General features: G+C 38.5%; 1 protein-coding gene across 1 annotated transcript; it reads right to left on the reverse strand.

The window, feature by feature from the left end:
• Positions 1–12277: 12277 nt before the first annotated feature.
• jpt1a (Jupiter microtubule associated homolog 1a) lies at positions 12278–17766 on the reverse strand. Its single transcript, XM_042755058.1, has 5 exons — positions 17540–17766; positions 15664–15803; positions 14927–15036; positions 14776–14803; positions 12278–13433 (listed from the first exon to the last, which is right to left on the reverse strand). Exons 1-5 carry the CDS (start codon positions 17593–17595, stop codon positions 13288–13290), a joined length of 480 nt encoding a protein of 159 aa, XP_042610992.1. The 5' UTR covers positions 17596–17766; the 3' UTR covers positions 12278–13287.
• Between the last annotated feature and the right edge of the window lie 944 nt (positions 17767–18710).

Genomic DNA, 18710 nt, shown 5'->3' on the forward strand with positions numbered 1-18710 from the left:
CTCGTTATATTTTGCTGTAGATCATTAAACCGTTACACTGTCATAGAAGTCTGTCCAAAATCAGTTTCCTGAGGTGCCCTTCATTAAAAAAAACGCTGCCTGCAAAGCCATTGGCTCATACGGCAGCGAGGCAGCAAGTCACCTGCCTAAGTTTTCAGATGCACCCATTGAGACACAAGCAGAGCCGACGCGACCGCTCGGAAAGCATTCGGAATGACAGCGGACGTGAACTAAAGGCTCCGCCAATGGTTCACATCCTCTGCCCGAGAAAACTCCAACACCTGTATATATGGCAACACTACCAAACAACCGCAAACATTCACTGCGACGCCAGAGCAATGCCAACGATCTAGTGTGCATCTTGAGAGGAATGTCGAACTCGCAATCATTCGCAGGAGACAAACTTAACTATATGCAAGTAACCCAGAGAAAGTTGGGCAATAAGTCAAGCGACAGTTTGAGCAAGAAACGACAGCGGCAGTATCTGCAAACACAATGAAGGGTGAGTAGTCAGCTTTTATATATTACTCGTTTTGAGTGTCTATTGGCTAGATCTAATTGTAATATGTGACGTGGCATTAAGTCTTTCTAGTAGAACTTGTAGAAGCGCTGACACTTCCTTTTCCCCTAAATTTTGAGTATATTTTGAGTTACGTATACCTTTCTGACTTAAACCCTTTCAATTAAATACAAACAATGAAATAAAATGTAATTTTCAGTTGTAGAAGATTCTTTGACTGTGAGCATAAAGTATTGTTCTGTCACACTCTCAGGGTCCACAGCCCTCACTCTTTTCTCACATCCTCACTTTCCTCACTTTGCCTTCATTTTCTGTCTTAACGCTGCTTTCCCATTTCACAGCCTGAGCAGAGACTGTCAGAGTGAAAGACACCAGGTATTGACATGCTCTCCCTCTCTGTGTGTATTTACACTCAATGACCACCTTATTATGTACACCTTGCTAGTACCGGGTTGGACCCCCTTTTGTCTGCAGAACTGTCTTAATTCTTCGTGGCATAGATTCACACAGTTGCTGCAGATTTGTCAGCTGCACATCCATGATGCGAATCACCCATTCCACCACATCCCAAAGCTGCTCTACTGGATTGAGATCTGGTGACTGTGGAGGCCATTTGAGTAAAGTGAACTCATTGTGTTGTTCAAGAAACCAGTCTGAGATGATTTGAGCTTTGTGACATGGTGCATTATCCTGCTGGAAGTAGCCATCAGAAAATGGGTACACTGTAGTCATAAAGGGATGGAAATGGTCAGCAACAATACTTAGGTAGGCTATGGTGTTTAAACGATGCTCAATTGGTACTAAGGGGCCCAAAGTGTGCCAAGAAAATATCCCCCACACTAGACCAAAACAACCAGCAGCAGCCTAAACCATTGAGACAAAGCAGGATGGGTCCATGCTTTCATGTTCTCTATGCCAAATTCTGACCCTACCATCTGAATGTCTACCAGCAGAAATCGAGACTCATCAGACCAGGCAACATTTTTCCAATCTTCTATTGTCCAATTTTGGTGAGTCTGCGAATTGTACCCTCCATTTCCTGTTCTTAGCTGACAGGAGCGGCACCCGGTGTGGTCTTCTGCTGCTGTAGCCCATCTGCTTCAGGGTTCGACGTGTTGTGCATTCAGAGATGGTATTCTGCATACCTTGGTTGTAACTAGTGGTTATTTGAATAAAGTCACTTAAATTCCCTTTCTTCCCCATTCTGATGCTCGGTTTGAACTTCAGCAAGTTGTCATCACCCCGTCTAGATGCCTAAATGCATTGACTTGCTGCCATGTGATTGGCTGATTAGCTATTGAATAGGTGTACCTAATAAAGTGGCCGGTGAGTGTATATACATATACACACAGTCATGACCAAAAGTTTTGGCAGACAAATTTTGTGTTTTGCAAAGTTTGCTGCTTCAGTATTTGTAGATTATTTTTCCACATGTTTCTATGGTATACTGAAAAATGATGATAAGCTTATGTTTTTAAGGCTTTTATTGACAATATATATATATATATATATATATATATATATATATATATATAATATATATATATAATTGATAAATTTAAGTTGTTGCATTACACTTTTAATTAATCACTGAAATGAGCATGTCAACTCTGTCCCTCCTAATACCAGCTAGGGATGGGCGATATGGGAATAAAAATTTATATCTAGGGATGGGCGATATGGGCTTAAAAATGTATCACGATAATTTCTGATATTTACTGCGATAACGATATCAATGACGATAATTTAGGGAATCCTGTTTTTTTTAGAGAAAAATATTATCTTTCCTAGTTTTACCCAAAATAGGGTGTTGTGAGCAGTACACACGACTATTTATTTCATACTGGAAGCCAGAGGGCGCCCTTGCGCAGAAACTCCACATATGCACAGTAGAAGTAATGCTCCAGGAAATCACTAATATAGACAGAGGTATCCAGTGATCACTGAAGCTGAATAAAACACAGATAGAGAAATATTGACTGAGGAAACCTGAAGACAATAAACACGCGATTGCACAAAATACATGGTCTGTGTTTTTCAAGCAATCTTGGGTATTTTCATAAGAATAAAGTATATTTATAATGCAATGGTAATCGACATAGCCTTTATCACTGTATATAATGCTATAAAATAGTATGATTTCTGCCTTATTCTGTGATACGAAACCACATCTGATCTCAAAAATAAGTTATTTGAAAACCCTGTTATGAAGTTTAATATGGTGAAAAAGCACGTCAATAAATAAGATCTTTGTTGGACAACAGGTTTGTAAACGACTCATACACATGTAAAACTGTATTACACACGTGCTACTGTAGTACATTTACTCAAGGCTCAGACCGATTTTTGTCGCACTGTACAGTGTTATCCAAACCCGTTCCAGATTGTAGGAGGAGCTGCTCAATTTCACGTCCGCATTCCTTCACATCACTCCACACAGTCGCACACAGAAATGTGTCATCAACTAGACTTTATCGTTATTATCGTGGGAAGACTAATTTTTATCGTGGGGAGAATCTTTACCGGTATATCGCAAACGATAAGATATCGCCCATCCCTACTGACAGCGATCCATTCTTGCCTTATTAGTTCTCGGAGTTGATCACAATTTGTGGGCTTCTGTTTGTTTACTCGCTTTTTGAGGACTGACCACAGGTTCTCTATGGGATTGAGATCTGGGGAGTTGCCTGACCACAGATCCAAAATTTCAATGTAATGATCTTCGAGCAACTTTATCACTCTGACTTTGTGACATGGTGCTCCATCATGCTGGAAAATACACGGATCACCAAATTGCTCATGGATCTTTGGAAGAATTTGCTCTTGCAGGACGTTTTGATACCATTTGAAGACCAGAAGACTCTTAGGTAATCTTCAGCAGAATTCTTTATTGAGAACGCTCTGCTTAGCGCTACAGTCATCAAAAGTCTGACCAAAGCAGTGATACTTTGGAGTTTATATACATTTTAAGGGGGAGGGATACACAGAGGTGGAGACAATTTAAACAAATCAAGCAAATGCAATACAGGTATCAGCCCGACACTGGAAAACTCCCAGCTATGATCTAATCAGCATAACAGTGTCATTTAAATACAGAGGTGCCTGACAGTATCACCCATACCTTCACATTATCACAAAAAAAAACACAAAAACAAAACCTTGAGTTTATGGTCAGGAAGAGCAAACAAAAGGTCAATGTCTCAGAAACCTGGGCTGCTTGACTTGATCATCTCAGAATGTCATCATCTTAACCTCAAAATGTAAAAACGCAATGTACTGTACATACTATTACATTGGAACCTAGATTTAACATTTTATAAATTTGTAATCCCACAGAATGGAGCTTCATCAGAGAAAATAACTTTGCACCAGTCTTCTGCTGTCCAATCCTAGTACTTCTGGCAAAATTTCAGTCTGTCCTTGATGTATTTCTTGGAGAGAAGTGGCTTCTTTGCTGCTGTAAAGTCCACCCACTGGCCCAACGACGGAATCCAATGATCTGGTAGAAGATATCCTGCATGAACGTCTTTTGGCGTTTCTGTAAAAATCATCTTAATTTAATACAATTTTGATTTGTAATTTCATTCTGACTCCATGTATAATTCAATCTGACTCCAATTATAAATTACCCTATTTTTACAATGTTTTCGATATAACAGCTGATCATGAGATTTGTTGTGATTTAATTTAGATCTTTGATTATTCTAAGTATCCCATATTTTCAATTATTCGTTCATTAGGGACTCAGTATTGCTTAGAGAATTTAACGCCAGTCGGTCGCAGTCTCATGGACACAAACTCGTCAGTTCTGATCTTAGACATAGGATGCAGGGTGAACATCTACCTTTAAGTCGGCCGCGCTCTTTATGATACAAAAATCATAGTTTTTGCATATTCACGTAAACTGCAACTTACAAACGGCAGTGATAGTCAGAAATCGAAAAGGTCTCAAATGATGTGCCCCATGCTCCATTCATTGAGTCTTCTGTATGATCTATCCTGAACACAGTTTTGTGGTAATACCAAACTCCACTTTAATCTACTAGAAATAATGATTTAAGAAAAATGCAGAATAAACCAATAATAACATTTATTGTTTGCCAGGCAGGATTAAACATCAATTAATTAAAGGAATTTAAAAAACTACATAGTACACAACTGATCAGCATAAAGTACAAAATACAATTCAAAACATAGTATACAAAAAATTGTTTCAGGAAGTCAGCACACCTGGCAATAGAGACACACAGCAACTGTGTGGGAAGTTCTGGATACAGATGCTTCCCTGGGTGTTTTGCCAAATCCCTTTAAATCCCCCAGATCTAACAAAAGGACTATAAACATTTAGCACCAAAATATTTATGCAACTTTTGTTGGACCTTTTCTCCTTTCCCAAAAGGTCACACCTAGTTTTAGGGATGAAAGCAAATGGTTATCAAAGATCTTTATTGGGGCATCTCCCACATCAGAAGAACAGGTTGTTTTCTTTATTCTTGACTGTTCTGTTGATGCAAAAGTAAAACCCCCTTACCAGTCGCACCTGACGTATTTATACTGACACACATAAAACAACTTGAAACAATAGATTTGTGACATTTGCATGACTGTTTGATACTTGAGGAGAAGGTGTGGGGAGTCAGGAACTCAGCATGGGGGAAGGAAATGAGATTGGGCCAGTTGTTATCCTGTGCTCTTTCCCGTAGATCTTCTCTTCAGATTAGTGAATTTTATTGTTTTATTACCAGATAGGAATCTTGAATTTAGTTTAGTTAAAATCCATCCTTACACTGCCCTTCTTGACACCAGGCCGTTGTCCAAAAGCCTTGGCCTCACTGTGCGTGCAAATGCTCTCACACCAACCTGCTGCCATTCCTGAGCAAGCTCTGCACTGTTGGTGACATGACTCTGTAGCTGACTCCTCAGGAGGAGACAGTCCTGGCACTTGCTGGACACTCTGGAACAGGGGTGTCAAATTCAATTCCTGGAGTGTCAGAGCCCTGCAGAGTTAAGATTCAACCCTAATTAATCAACTAATCAAGTTCTTCAGGCTTATTTGAAAACTACATGGTATGAGTGTTGGAGCAGGGTTGGAACAAAACTCTGCAGGGCTCCGGCACTCCAGGAACTGAGTTTGACACCCGTGCTCTGGGACATCCTGAAGACTTCATCACTGCAATCAAACCTCTCTCCTTGAAGTTCTTGATCAGGGGTGTCAAACTAATTTTCTGGAGGGCTGGAGCCCTGCAGAGTTTTGTTCCAAACCTACTTCAACACACATACCATGTAGCTTTTTAAATAAGCCTGACAGATTTAATTAGTTGGATCAGGTGTGTTTAATTAGGGTTGAATCTAAACTATGCAGGGCTCTGGCCCTCCAGGAATTGAGTTTGACACCCCTGTTCTTAATGATCTGGTAAATGGTTCTTTCAGATGCAATATTCTTTGTAGCAATGTCCTTGCATGTGAGGCCATTTTGAAGCAAAGCAATGATGGCTGCAGGCCCGGCAACAAGGGTCCCAAGCCTGGCAGAAGAGAACGTAAAAACGTAATTAAATAAGTACAATGTGACATAAAATGTGATGTGTAATTTCAATAAAAAAATGTAAAAACAAAACGTTACTAATTTTGAATTGAAACGAGTTTTAATCATACCATAACCACTAAAAAAAATATCAGGCAAAAATCTGACATGACCATAAGACTGGTGGTAGGCGGAGATTTGTCTCCTAGTAACGCTAGCCTATCAGGGAGCTTCTTACAATTGCGTAAATCATCAATGATGGCTAGATAGATTACCATAAGGCAGTATAAAAATGGATATACTAAAATATATGATAAATCGGTCCCATAGTTTGCCAGATGCAACCGTGCAATTGCAAGCATCCAACAGCAACTCAGTAGACACTCTAGTCGACAAGACACCAACAGCGATTGATCCTCTGCCTTCATGCTCCAGCTCATGCACGCCTGGAGCACCAAGAGTGCCTTTCGACCTTGGTGAGGATAAACCGAATCAGGTTAAGCTAAGATGTTTTCAGCCACGCCACAAGGATGCGCTGTTTCTACGTGTATTTAGCTTTGATTTGAAAGAAAACGGCACATCCTTGTGGCGCGGCTGATACAGAAAAGCATACACAGCATACGGTGATATGGAGAGACACAGAGGAGACTGTTGACAAAGGAATTGTTGAATAAAGTCGTTATTTTTGTTTTCTTCGCTTACAAAAAGTATTCTCTACGCTTCATAGCATTACGGTTGAACTACTGATGGCAGATGGAGTATTCTGACGATGTCTTTCATACTTTTCTGGACCTTGACAGTGTAACTTACTTGGCAGTCTATAGGACAGTCACAGGCCTCCAGGTTTTCATCCAAAATATCTTAAATTGTGTTCCGAAGATGAAACTGAGCTTTTACGGGTTTGGAACGACATGGGGGTAAGTGATTAATGACACAATTTTAGATACGAGACAGAGGTGCCCATTAAGAGATTACTTGAATGGCAGTCGGCAGAGCATCTTCAAACGGTCAAAACAATTCTGAATTCTTTTCAAGACATTACTGAGTTGTTAGCCGAGATCAATGGAAACCGCAGATACGAGACGGAGGTGCGCATGGAAGCAGCTGGCCTGATTAGGGAAGTATCAGAGACGAGCTTCAAGTTCATTGTCCACATGGTGTATAATATTCTACATTTGCTTGATGCTCCAAACAAACTGATACAGTCAGAGTACATGGACCTTCTAAGTGCAGTCAAATTAGTTACATGTGCTTCAGAATGTCTTACGAAATTGCGCAGTGAATCTGACTTCTTAGAGCTGTGGGAGAAGGTCGACGACACTGAAATGCCAAGACCTCCCAAATGAAAGTGGACCATCAACAAAGGCCTTCAATAATATCTGCTGAAGGAAAGCGTTGGCCAGGCTCAAGTTGATTTGGGAAATCAAGAAGAGCTCAGATGATTATACTACAGACCACTGGCACGGCACCAACATACCTAAGCTCATTAGTTCAATCTTATGCGCCCTCCAGAAGTTTGCGCTCTGCAAGTGAACGACGCCTTGTGGTGCCATCCCAAAGAGGTTCAAAATCTCTCTCACGGACCTTTTCCTGGACTGTGCCCAGCTGGTGGAATGACCTCCCGATCTCAATTCGAACAGCTGAGACTATACTCATTTTCAAAAAAACATCTAAAGACTCATCTTTTTCGCCAGCACTTAACCAACTAATACTAGTACTTACCTTTTCTTTTCTTGTCTATCATATTCTTAAAAAAAAAAAAAAAAAAAAAAAAAAACCCTGGCTACGTGTTCTGTACTAGACTAACTGAGACTTGTCATGGCACTTGTATACCGTTGTTGTTCTCTTGTTGATCTGATTACTTCTATTGTTCTCATTTGTAAGTTGCTTTGGATAAAAGCATCTGCTAAATGATTAAAGGTAAATGTTAAATGTCAGGAGTCTGTAGACCTCCCCTGTCATCCACTGCTTCTGGTTGGCCCAGACAGTGATGGTCTTTGTGAATGTTACATCATCAGTACACTTGGTGATGTAAGGAGTGACAGTCTCTGAGTACTCTTGGAGGTTTGTGGTGTTATTGTATGTGGCAGCCTGCTTAAACATATTCCAGTCAGTGGTGTCTAAACAGTCTTGAAAAGCCTCTGATGACCCTTCCGGCCACACTTGAATTTGTTTGTGAACTGGTTTGGCGACTTGTATGCAGTCTGTATGCAGGCATTAGCATGACAGTGATGTGGTCTGAGGCACCGAGGTGGGGGAGGGGGAGGGCCTTGTAAGCTCCTCTCTGGGTGGTGTAAATAAAGTCCAAAGTGTTGTTGACCCGTGTTGGAAAGTCTATGTGTTGGTGTATTTTTGGGAACACACACTTTAAGTCTGCATGGTTGAAATCCCCAGCTATGATGAGAAAAGCATCAGGGTGGGCTGTCTGCTGCTCACTGATGTGTTGGTACAGTTCATTTAGTGCCTCGCTCCTGTTGCTGTTGTTGGAGCTGGGAGGGATGTACAGTATACAGCAACAAGCAGTATGGCTGTGTATTCCCTCGGTATATAGAACAGCCAGCACTTAATAATCATAAACTCCACCAAGGGTGAGCAGTGTTTTCAGACCACAACAGCATCGCGGCACCACGCATCATTCATGTAAACACAAAGCCCACCACCGCAGGTTTTACCTCCCGCAACGAGAACTATGTCCGCTCGATAGCATGTCAGCTGATCAAGAAGAATAGCGCTGTCCAGAACACTGTTGTTGAGCCATGTTTCCATGAACACAAAAACACAACAGTCTCTTACAGTCCTCTTAGCTGAGCGTAGTAGTCAGTTGTAGTCCAGTTTATTGTCCAAAGAGCGTACGTTAGCCAGTACGATGGTGGGGATAGCTGGCTTGTGTGGGTGAGCCGTTAGCCTAGCCCGGATACCTCCATGCTTACCCCTCTTCTGCTTCCTCTCCTGCCGCTTGTGGCGCCTCCGCTGTGGGCTAGATACAGTAGTGGGGGTCGGTGATGGTGTAGGCCTCCGGAGCAGAACGAGATCCGCAGCTCTTCCACGTCCGTGGAGTTTAACTCTAAAAATGTGGTTCTGCCGACATTGAGCAGAAACTCACAACTGTATGCGCGCTTAAAGACAGGTAGACGCAATGAAGATGTACAAAAACACGAAAACACCATTCTGATGGGAGAGAGAAAAGCCACTGCGTGTGGACATGCCACCATCTTGAGGTTATACATTTTCAAATCAAATCAGTGGTTAAGTTGTATTTACAACACTGTTCCAGAACAGTTCAACCCAAATATTCAGATGTGTGCAACGCATTTTAGGGAGGACAAGGACTGTTTCCTGGGAGAGTAGTCTACAATGCCGATGTTCTGACAAATAATGCTGACTCGCAGCCTGTTAGTAGATTTGCCATTGATGATTCAAACGCAAGTTTTGAGCAGTGTAGAGTAGCGCTTGTTGTTTGTCGTTTCTCCAATTACAAATGCAGACATGATTTTAAGTTTACGCGGCGCGATGCGCCATTCATACTGGACATGTCCTGGCCAGGATTTTAATATTGGCTAAAACATCAAAAGAAGTTTGACCAGTAACATGCAGATATTGGACATAATCGACCAATCGTGGGGCTGCGCGTGAGAAGGTGAGATCTATAGCGAACGATCAAAGCGATGCAAATATGCGCACGTGTTTGTTCATTTGACTTGAAGCGTCGCTGCGCACCGATCAAAAAAGACACCAAAGTAGGGGCGAGAGCGATTCGAAAGCATAAGGAGCCATCTGCTCTGCTCTTTATAGCTCTCGTGAATGTCACACAATGATCGACCTGCAATGTGCATACAGCCAAAACCTGGATATTTTAGGCAATATCAAAATCCTGGCCAGGACGTGTCCCATATGAACGGTGCATATGGCCACCCTACTCATGTGGAATCATACAAGAGAGAAGCCAGTCAGTTAACTTTATGGCAAAACTTTTTACAGTCCTTGGATATCCATAGTCCATTGTCTTTTACTGCATATAATAATTCATATTCAGAAAGTAGAACTGAAATGACATTCACTAGATGATTTCAAAATGCACAACTCAATTTGTCATTGAGAATTTTCTAAATATATTGTGTAAATATCTTTTCTTGTTGATCTCATTTTGAAATCTCCTATCATGTTGTGTCCCTTCTCATCTTGCGGTCAGTGAATTCTAACTTAAATACCTCTGATTGCATTTAAGAAATCAACAGACATGCCTGTGATTGGTTACATTGCTCAAGGCTAAAGAAACATTGAAAACACTGGATCTCTTGTCAAATCTGTTTTGGCAATATGCTATTATTACAGTTTTAATTGAGTGAGCCCTTGCTTTCTTTTGAGCTAGCACCACTGTAGATCCTAGATATAGATTTGCCTTCCATAGACCTGTCTATTGCATTATGATTGCAAGCAGTATTCTATTTATAATGTCATGTGATGTGCAGTCAAATGTACCAGTGTTTTCTCTTTAAACAAATGTTCTTACCAAAACACTTTTTGTTGCTTCATGTAGTATTGATGTGTTTTATGGACTCAACAGTGTTTCTTAAATGTGGTGAATTAGAAACAATATCAAAAAACAAAACAGAGCTAACCAATCAAAGACTATGTATAGTGAGAGATGTACTTTATATGTATATATTTTTCACATGCTGTAAGTGTTTTTAAGTAATAAATGGAAAGCAAAGTTATGTTTGTATTGCTACATTGTATAATAGGGGCTCGAGTCCCTGCCCCTTTAATCGCTGACACTAAAGTGTCCTTTCGGTTAGGTCTAGGTGCCCCCCGACCGTGATTTAAAGCAAGCAATACAGGGCAAGCAACCCACTTTGGGTTTGCGATCTTTACCCCAGAATAAAACCTGTTTCAGATCAGGGTAGCTGTGCAGTGTAAGTTACTATGGTGACAAAACCCGCTCAAAATCAGTTCACCTTCTTGAACCTAAAAACACAGAATGTGTCCAAACTAAATGCACACAGAACATTCTGGACTTTTGGCATCTTCTGGACCTTGTGATGATGACTGCCTCTCTGTGCTTTTCCAGACAAGCCTCATTGTCAAAACAAGACTGCGCTAGGGACTCTTGGGACTTTCATGAAGTATGTGGGGTGGGTACAACCTCCACAATAATTCCCCTTTGTTACTATTGAAAGTGAAAGTCGTGACATTTGCAAAATATGGTAACCCATACTCAGAATTGGTGCTCTGCATTTAACCCATCCAAGTGCACACACACAGCAGTGAGAAGTGAACACACACCCGGAGCAGTGGGCAGCTATATCCAGCGCCCGGGGAACAACTGGGGGTTCAGTGCCTTGCTCAAGGGCACTTCAGCCATGGGTATTGAGGATGGAAGAGAGCGCTTTTTCATTCACTCCCTCCCACCTACTACTCCTGCCAGCACCGAGACTTGAACCTTTGGATTACAAGTCCAACTCTCTAACCATTAGGCCACAGCTATTGGCTTTGTTTGTTACTACTATGTTCCCCCGTGTTACTGTTGGCATTATCTTATGAAAAGAGAAACTGATTCTTTTGTTAATAAAACTCCTTTTATTACACCTGTGTCTTCCTTGTGTTGATAAAACGGTAAGAAGCTATACAAGGCTATCTTACATTGAAATCACTACATAACACATTATAACAGTTAAGTTCATATTTCAAAGAGAAGACAACATGGAAATTAAAACAGTTACATATTCTTTTATCTAATTATCTAATAATTTAATCTTTGTTAATGATTGAGGGCTAGCTATATGCAATGCACAAGTGAGCTACTGGCATATTTATAATATCCCATACTAAAACTAGAACAAATAGTCAGTTCTTAAGACTGCGTTTAATGTCAACCAAAAGAAGCACATTGTTAGTCAAAAGTTTACAGTTCTACAGTGTGGTAATAGCAGACGACCACTAGTTTATATATAGTTCCCCCTACAGAGTGCAATGTGAAAGTAGGTACTGAAAAAAAAAAAAAAAACGTTGTCAAAATCAAATGACCTAAAACAGGACATTGCTGCCACCTGTAGACGTGAGGGCTTTGTGTAAAGCGGTGTGACTATGAGCTTTCACTTTCACTATGACTTACTATGTAAACACTTACATCTAAGTTTCTGGATATGTATTATGGATATGGAAAAGTAGAAGAAACACTGGTAAGGTATTATGTTGGATAATAGTAATGTTTCTATTCTCACGACAATAGACAAAAAGAATTTTACTTTTTTTATTATTATTATTTGAGAAAAGCTCATGTACATAAAAAAAAAATGAACAGACTCTGTTACACACTTCCTCCAAGGAGTCAAAGAATAATACAGCACCTTTTTGGCATAAGTCAAAAATAATAAGGCAATAAGAACTTTTAATGTTTTTGTTGAATCTGGACTGTTTGATGACAGATCAGATGTAATGACTGTACACTGTGGCTGTTGTTTGTATTTTTGTACGTTTCATAACTTTTTTAACAAACACAAATAAATAACAGCTTGCTCACATGCACCTTTTCTTGCACACCTGTTAGTGAATAGAAGGCAATATTTCATTGCAATATCATGTTTGTTGTTCTTTTAACTCTTTAATGTATGTGTAATTGTGTTTTTCTTGTTCTTTTGTACTAAATATCTGTTCAGCGATCAGTAAATCAAGGTTAATACTTTTCTCTTTACATCTACAAATGTTTCAGACTTTTTTTTTTTCAGTAATGGATGTGACATGGAATTATTCAAACCTTGTGTCTTAACCAGCAGGCCTGAGGCACCACAACTTGGGCACCACAGTTCATAAAGTGCTGACAAAAACTTAACACATAAAAAAAGAGAGACCAACACTGAGTAAGCGACATTTCATAGGCTTACAATCAAAAAAAATAAAAATGAGTGGAGAACTTTGATGGCATATTTTGGCCTATGGTTTGCAGTATCTGAGAGTAACAGTGCACACCTGGGATATGTTTTTCCTTAAGAGTCTGATCTTAGTCAAAGCATGACTGAGGGACCAACACTTAACACATTCAAAGGTATTCTTTGAACAAATCACAGCTCAGAGATTTGTGGCACGCTTCTCTGTCTAAACTGTCCTGATCCTAATCTGTTCTTTGTGGCTTATGTCATTTTATGAATAAAGTTATGCAGAGGATGGGCACTGACCACAGAACAGCACATTTACTCTGAGATGCTCATTTCACATAGGCCCAGATCTTATCCTTAAGTGAGGCAAATCTTCAGCCTAAGATGAGAGAGGATTTGCCCCCTGGTGGGTTTCTACGGCCAGAAGGAACCCCAGCTGCAGGCTGCTCTGCTGCAGAGAGGCAAGGTGGAGCTGGTGTGTCATCCTGCTCCTGAATAGGTTCAGGTTCTTCTGTGCTACCTGTGAATATAAAAATGAAAAGATATATTTTTGAATTATCAGATATTTACAAAAAAAAAAAAAAAAAAAAAAAATAAATATATATATATATATATGGCGAAAAAAGTGTTTTATACTACTGTATGTTGTTTTTTTGTGTTTTATACTACTGTATGTTGTTTTTTTGTGTTTTATACTACTATATGTCATTGATCCATTTGTCACAAGGGTGAGATTTAAAGCTGGAATACACTACACAACTTTTGCCCCGACTTCCCCTGTTTAGAGTTTGGATAAATCAACACTAGATGCCAAAAGTCAAAGTCAGTCTGCAGATTTGAGTTTACAGATTTCATAGAAAATTTAATATTGTATGATGGTCGCAGACACCATTTATTAGTATCAGACTATGAATCCATCCAGTCGGTAGGGATATCAAACATGTTTGATATTTTCAGCCGATTTTAGAACACTTTTATATTACTATTGTTTTCATTTGTCACACATATCTTAGCAACAAGGTGCATGTTTCTGTGTGAATCTGTTGTGATCAGAACAACTTTAAAGTCAGGTCGTGTATGATCCTCAGTTGTGTAGTGTATGAGGCCAAGGTTTTTTTTTTTTTCTTCTGTGACTAATTACAAAGTCTGTAAGTGTATGATGCCTAATGCTTTAAAATCTGCTGAGGGTTTAAAAGTTGGTAGTGTATTCCACCCTTAAGTAAAAATGATCCAAATCAAAAGTATTTTAATATATATATATATATATTATATATATATATATATATATATATATATATATATATATATATATATATATATATATATATATATATAAAAACATCTAAAACATGTGCAGAGTTCTTAAAAAAATACTCATTGTATTCATGTTGAACCTTGAATACATATGCACACATCTTAATTATTAATTTTAAATATATATATATATATATATATATATATATATATATATATATATATATATATATATATATATATATATATATATATATATATATACATATATACATACATACATACATTTTAATATAAAGTTTTTTTTTTCCAAATATCATGAAATATTAATATTATTATTCTTGGGGAGGGACATTTTACAACCATAACTCATTGCTTTGTCATAAAAAGATCATAGATGATATTTTAAGGAAAAGACCATCCAAATGCATGCTTCTGCATGTTGGTTTCTATGACAGTATCACCCTGACATTTTTTCTTTATGCCCTCCAAAAATGATCCAAATGAAATAAAAAATTAATAACAAGCTCAAGATGTATACTCAAGTCATCTATATATACATTTTTAATGAAAAAAGTGTAATGTCAAATATATGTCAGAACACTCACCAAAAGTGATTGAGCCTTCCTCACCATTCTGTGCAGAAAATAAAACACATCCTCAGCAATAATTTTTGAAAAACTTCATAAGTCAGTATGAAAGTCTACCAAGGTTACAAGTTTGTTTTCACTCAGTAATGAAATTGTCTCCATATCTTACCACAGGTACATTATTTTCGACTGTGGTGTTACTTTGGTTGGCCGGTTGAGCAGTACATCTTCTGAGAGGGGCAGATGGTTCTCCACACAACACACCTGTAGGCTTCCCACCTTTGAAACAAATAAAAGTTCATGTGCATTGATGTTATAAACAATAATGAACACCCAGATGTTCATGCTATAGGTTGTATTTTGTTCATTGTTATACATAAAATACACATAATTATTACTTTTATTATTTTTTTCTTTAATTGTGACTACCACGGACAGCAATATTACAAACGGCATGCGTTGACTTGCAAATAACACATATTATTGTAAAGTAGTGATTTTTAGAAAAACACATGAAATTATCTGAAATTCTTATCTCACATGGCAACCTGTGAACCCATGTTACAAAATGTTCATAAAAACAGCAAACATTAGCTGAGAATCAGCAATGAAAGCACATTGTGCAGTCTTTTGTGTTTAAGAATCAGCAAGACCTACAGTAGCAAGTTTTCAGATGTGAAACTGAAACTGGATTTGGTTTGTCAATATCACAAGTTACCAGTTGTTTATCTTTGAAAAGTATTTTGAAGCAGTATACACATACACAATCATTAACATATTTCTCATCCTTTTCTCTAATGTTTAGCCAACTTAAACGCAAGGGAATGACACTGCCTAGAAGTATGCTATTATAGAAGTGAAAGTCAAAAAAATAATAATAATAATAATAATAAAAAAAATCAGCACTTGGTGGATTGTTCCTTCGATGTGCATGAGGGTCCTCAGGTTCGGCAAATATACTAGATGCCATTTTGTTTTTTTTCACAGGTTTCTCTTCATCTGTGCCAAAGCAGATGTTTGAACCTCCACCTGGTGGACGCAGCACTCTGGGAAGGAAAACAAATACAAAATATGTTGTCAAAAATGTAACTTTTGTAACTGTCACACCCTTGGATTGTTGTGTTTTCATTCCCTATGTGTTCAGTGCGACCCAGTTTTTCCCCATGTCTGATTATCTTAGTCAGTACACCTGTGTCTTCATTAGTTGATACTTCTCACCTCTCTGTCCCTCATTAGCACCCCTACTTTAGTTCCAGTCTGTCCTGTGCTCCGCTGTCTGGTCTATTAATCCACACGCATGTTTTCTGCCAGGCTGTTTTAGAATTACTCTCTTGTGGATTAATTAAAGACAGTTTGCATTGCTCATCATCTTCCCTGTGTGTTTCATTCCACTTCACTGTTGCGTGACAGTAATTGATCAGTTTAGTTTAGTGCATTGGGTTAATGCACCTTGTTTACTTTTATTTTAAACGTTTGTTGCTTTTGTTGATGGTTTAGCCTATACTGTTCATTCCCTGTCAGCTTGATCAATGAAGGGTAAATAAAACAAGGGTTTTTTTTGTTTTGTTTTTTTTTAATGAAATATACTGAAGTCTCCATGTCATGTAAGCATCATTATTTTATTTTAGTTTATGGTTATAATTCTCAAAGGTCCTTTTAATCTCTTTACGGGTAGAATGTTGAGTAATATAGCTACTGAGTGCATATTTAAGGGAAGAAAAAAAAAACATTGTGGCTTTAGTAGAGAGAAAATAAAATTAGTTTGGATAGGGGTTAACCATCTTTTCATCTAAATATAATTGTGCAGAAAAAGGCTTGATAGGCTATGTAGTTCAATATATCCTAATTCCTTATCTACCTGTATTGTTTGGTTTAATTAGCTTTATTAGCTTATTAATTATATTCTGTTAATCAAAATATTCCTCATACCAATAAAGCCTTAATGAACTGAGCTAAAACAATTAGCTGAAATGAATCTCCCTCCACCAGTAAACGGTGACGAATTCACTAATTTGCACGTCATTAGTGCATTCAGTTAATGAAATAAGACGGATACAGCAGGAAGCGTAATACAATTCTTTACTACACCAGCTGAACCGCACCCAACCGAAATACACACACATGCGCTCAAGCATCCTCCCGTATTCTGAAAACCTGGACAGGGACTGGTTTCAGATTTACAAACGACATAAAGCATTAAAGAAGCTGTATTAATTACTCGTCAGTTATGTCATTAATTATGGCTTTCCATTTGGGGATGCTGCAGTCAATTGAGGCCGTTTCACAAAGCCTTGCGAGTTGCCTGCCTAGACAGCATTTTGGAGCATTATAATACACATGAGCTGACTTGAAAAGCGACATTAGTGATGCCTCAAAAATGCAGCACGCGCTTCTAGCATCCCCAGAAAGATGTCTAGATAGGCAGCTAGATTTCCAGACACTCCCGGAGGGATGCTGATATTAGTACAATAAAACAGGCATTGTATAAACCAGAAAATGCTGCTTTGAAGGGCTTTTAAAATCCAATAAACTTTATCCTTTGAGCTAGTGTGTACCATTGTATCCCAAAACGCAGTATTTGTACCCAAGATGGTGCTTATTTCTCATCAGCATCGCCACCCGTTTTTACGCCAATATCGTTTAGCTAAAGAGTAATTTCGTCTTTTCTTAGTAATATTACATTTCAGATAACGTCTTTAGAGAACACAGCGGTTAAATAATTTGCTGTTTGCTACAACCTAAAGCGCGTGATTGTTATCTTCCTATAGACATCTATCAGCACCTGGAGCTGCTCCTCGCGGTCGGTTCCATGCCTTGGAAATTGGTGGTGGTCGTCATCTTGAACACTCAAAGCTTCTGTTCACGGCTTTTCCCGAACTATATTCGACAGATTATTGTCATCAAGCCACAAAGAGCGTCTTCTGCTCAGGTCATCAGTCTCTTGGTGCTGAATCTGCGCTCCTGTACACGCCCATTAGACACGATTAGTGCTGCACTTCAGCAGATTCGCCTCTGGGGCGGCGACAGAGTGCAAACTGAAATTTTAGAAAATATTATAACCTACTAAACTACCTAAACAACCTCACAAAAACAACAAAAAAACAGTCTGCTGTATAGTTTTGTATGAGTCCTTCAGTTGTCGAACCTGTCGACTATACAAAATAAGCAAACATTTTACGAGGGCCGGCAAACACTATGATCTTCTGGGTAATATTGAAGTATCTAATGCAGAATCAAAATAACTCTCTGCTGGGAGGAGGAAAAAAAAATCAAACAATATGCCAGACCTGGAGGATTTTTCCTGAACAGCGGGCAATTTAAACTGCTCAGGACAAACACGACACTCATGAACAACCACCAAAAACAAGTTACTGATCATCTTTGTAATAAAATCATTAACTTTTTGAAATTCAAATATTAAACTTAAATATGTACAGTTGTGCACAAAAATATTCATACCCTTGGTAAATACGATCAAATGCAGCCCTGAAAATAACTCCGTAGGTATTGTTTGTCCATTTGATCTTTCATTCCAAAAAAAAAAAAAAAAAATTAAAATCTAACCTTTAATCAAAGTAAAAAAAAAAGTGAAAGTGGGGGGAAATCACATTATGAAATATTTTTTCTCTAATACACAATGGCCACAATTATTGGTACCCCTAGAAATTCTTGTGATTAAAATATCTCTGAAGTACATTTCCATATTTAGATTTTTTATTACACCAGGGTGAATAGGAATGTGAAATTATCCAGCAATGGCTTCCTGTTTCAAAGTAATATATAAGGAACATAAAGGCAAAATTCCCTTAATTGATCACAATGAGTAAAATCAAATAATATATTTCTGAAGTGCAGCAAAAGATTGAGAGAGCTAAAGTATTGAAAATCCCCATTTTCTATCATCATGAAAATAATCAAGAGATTCCAATCAACTAAAGATGTTACAAATCTGC

Source organism: Cyprinus carpio, unplaced genomic scaffold (genome assembly GCF_018340385.1).
Source record: "Cyprinus carpio isolate SPL01 unplaced genomic scaffold, ASM1834038v1 S000006629, whole genome shotgun sequence".
NCBI lineage: Eukaryota > Metazoa > Chordata > Actinopteri > Cypriniformes > Cyprinidae > Cyprinus > Cyprinus carpio.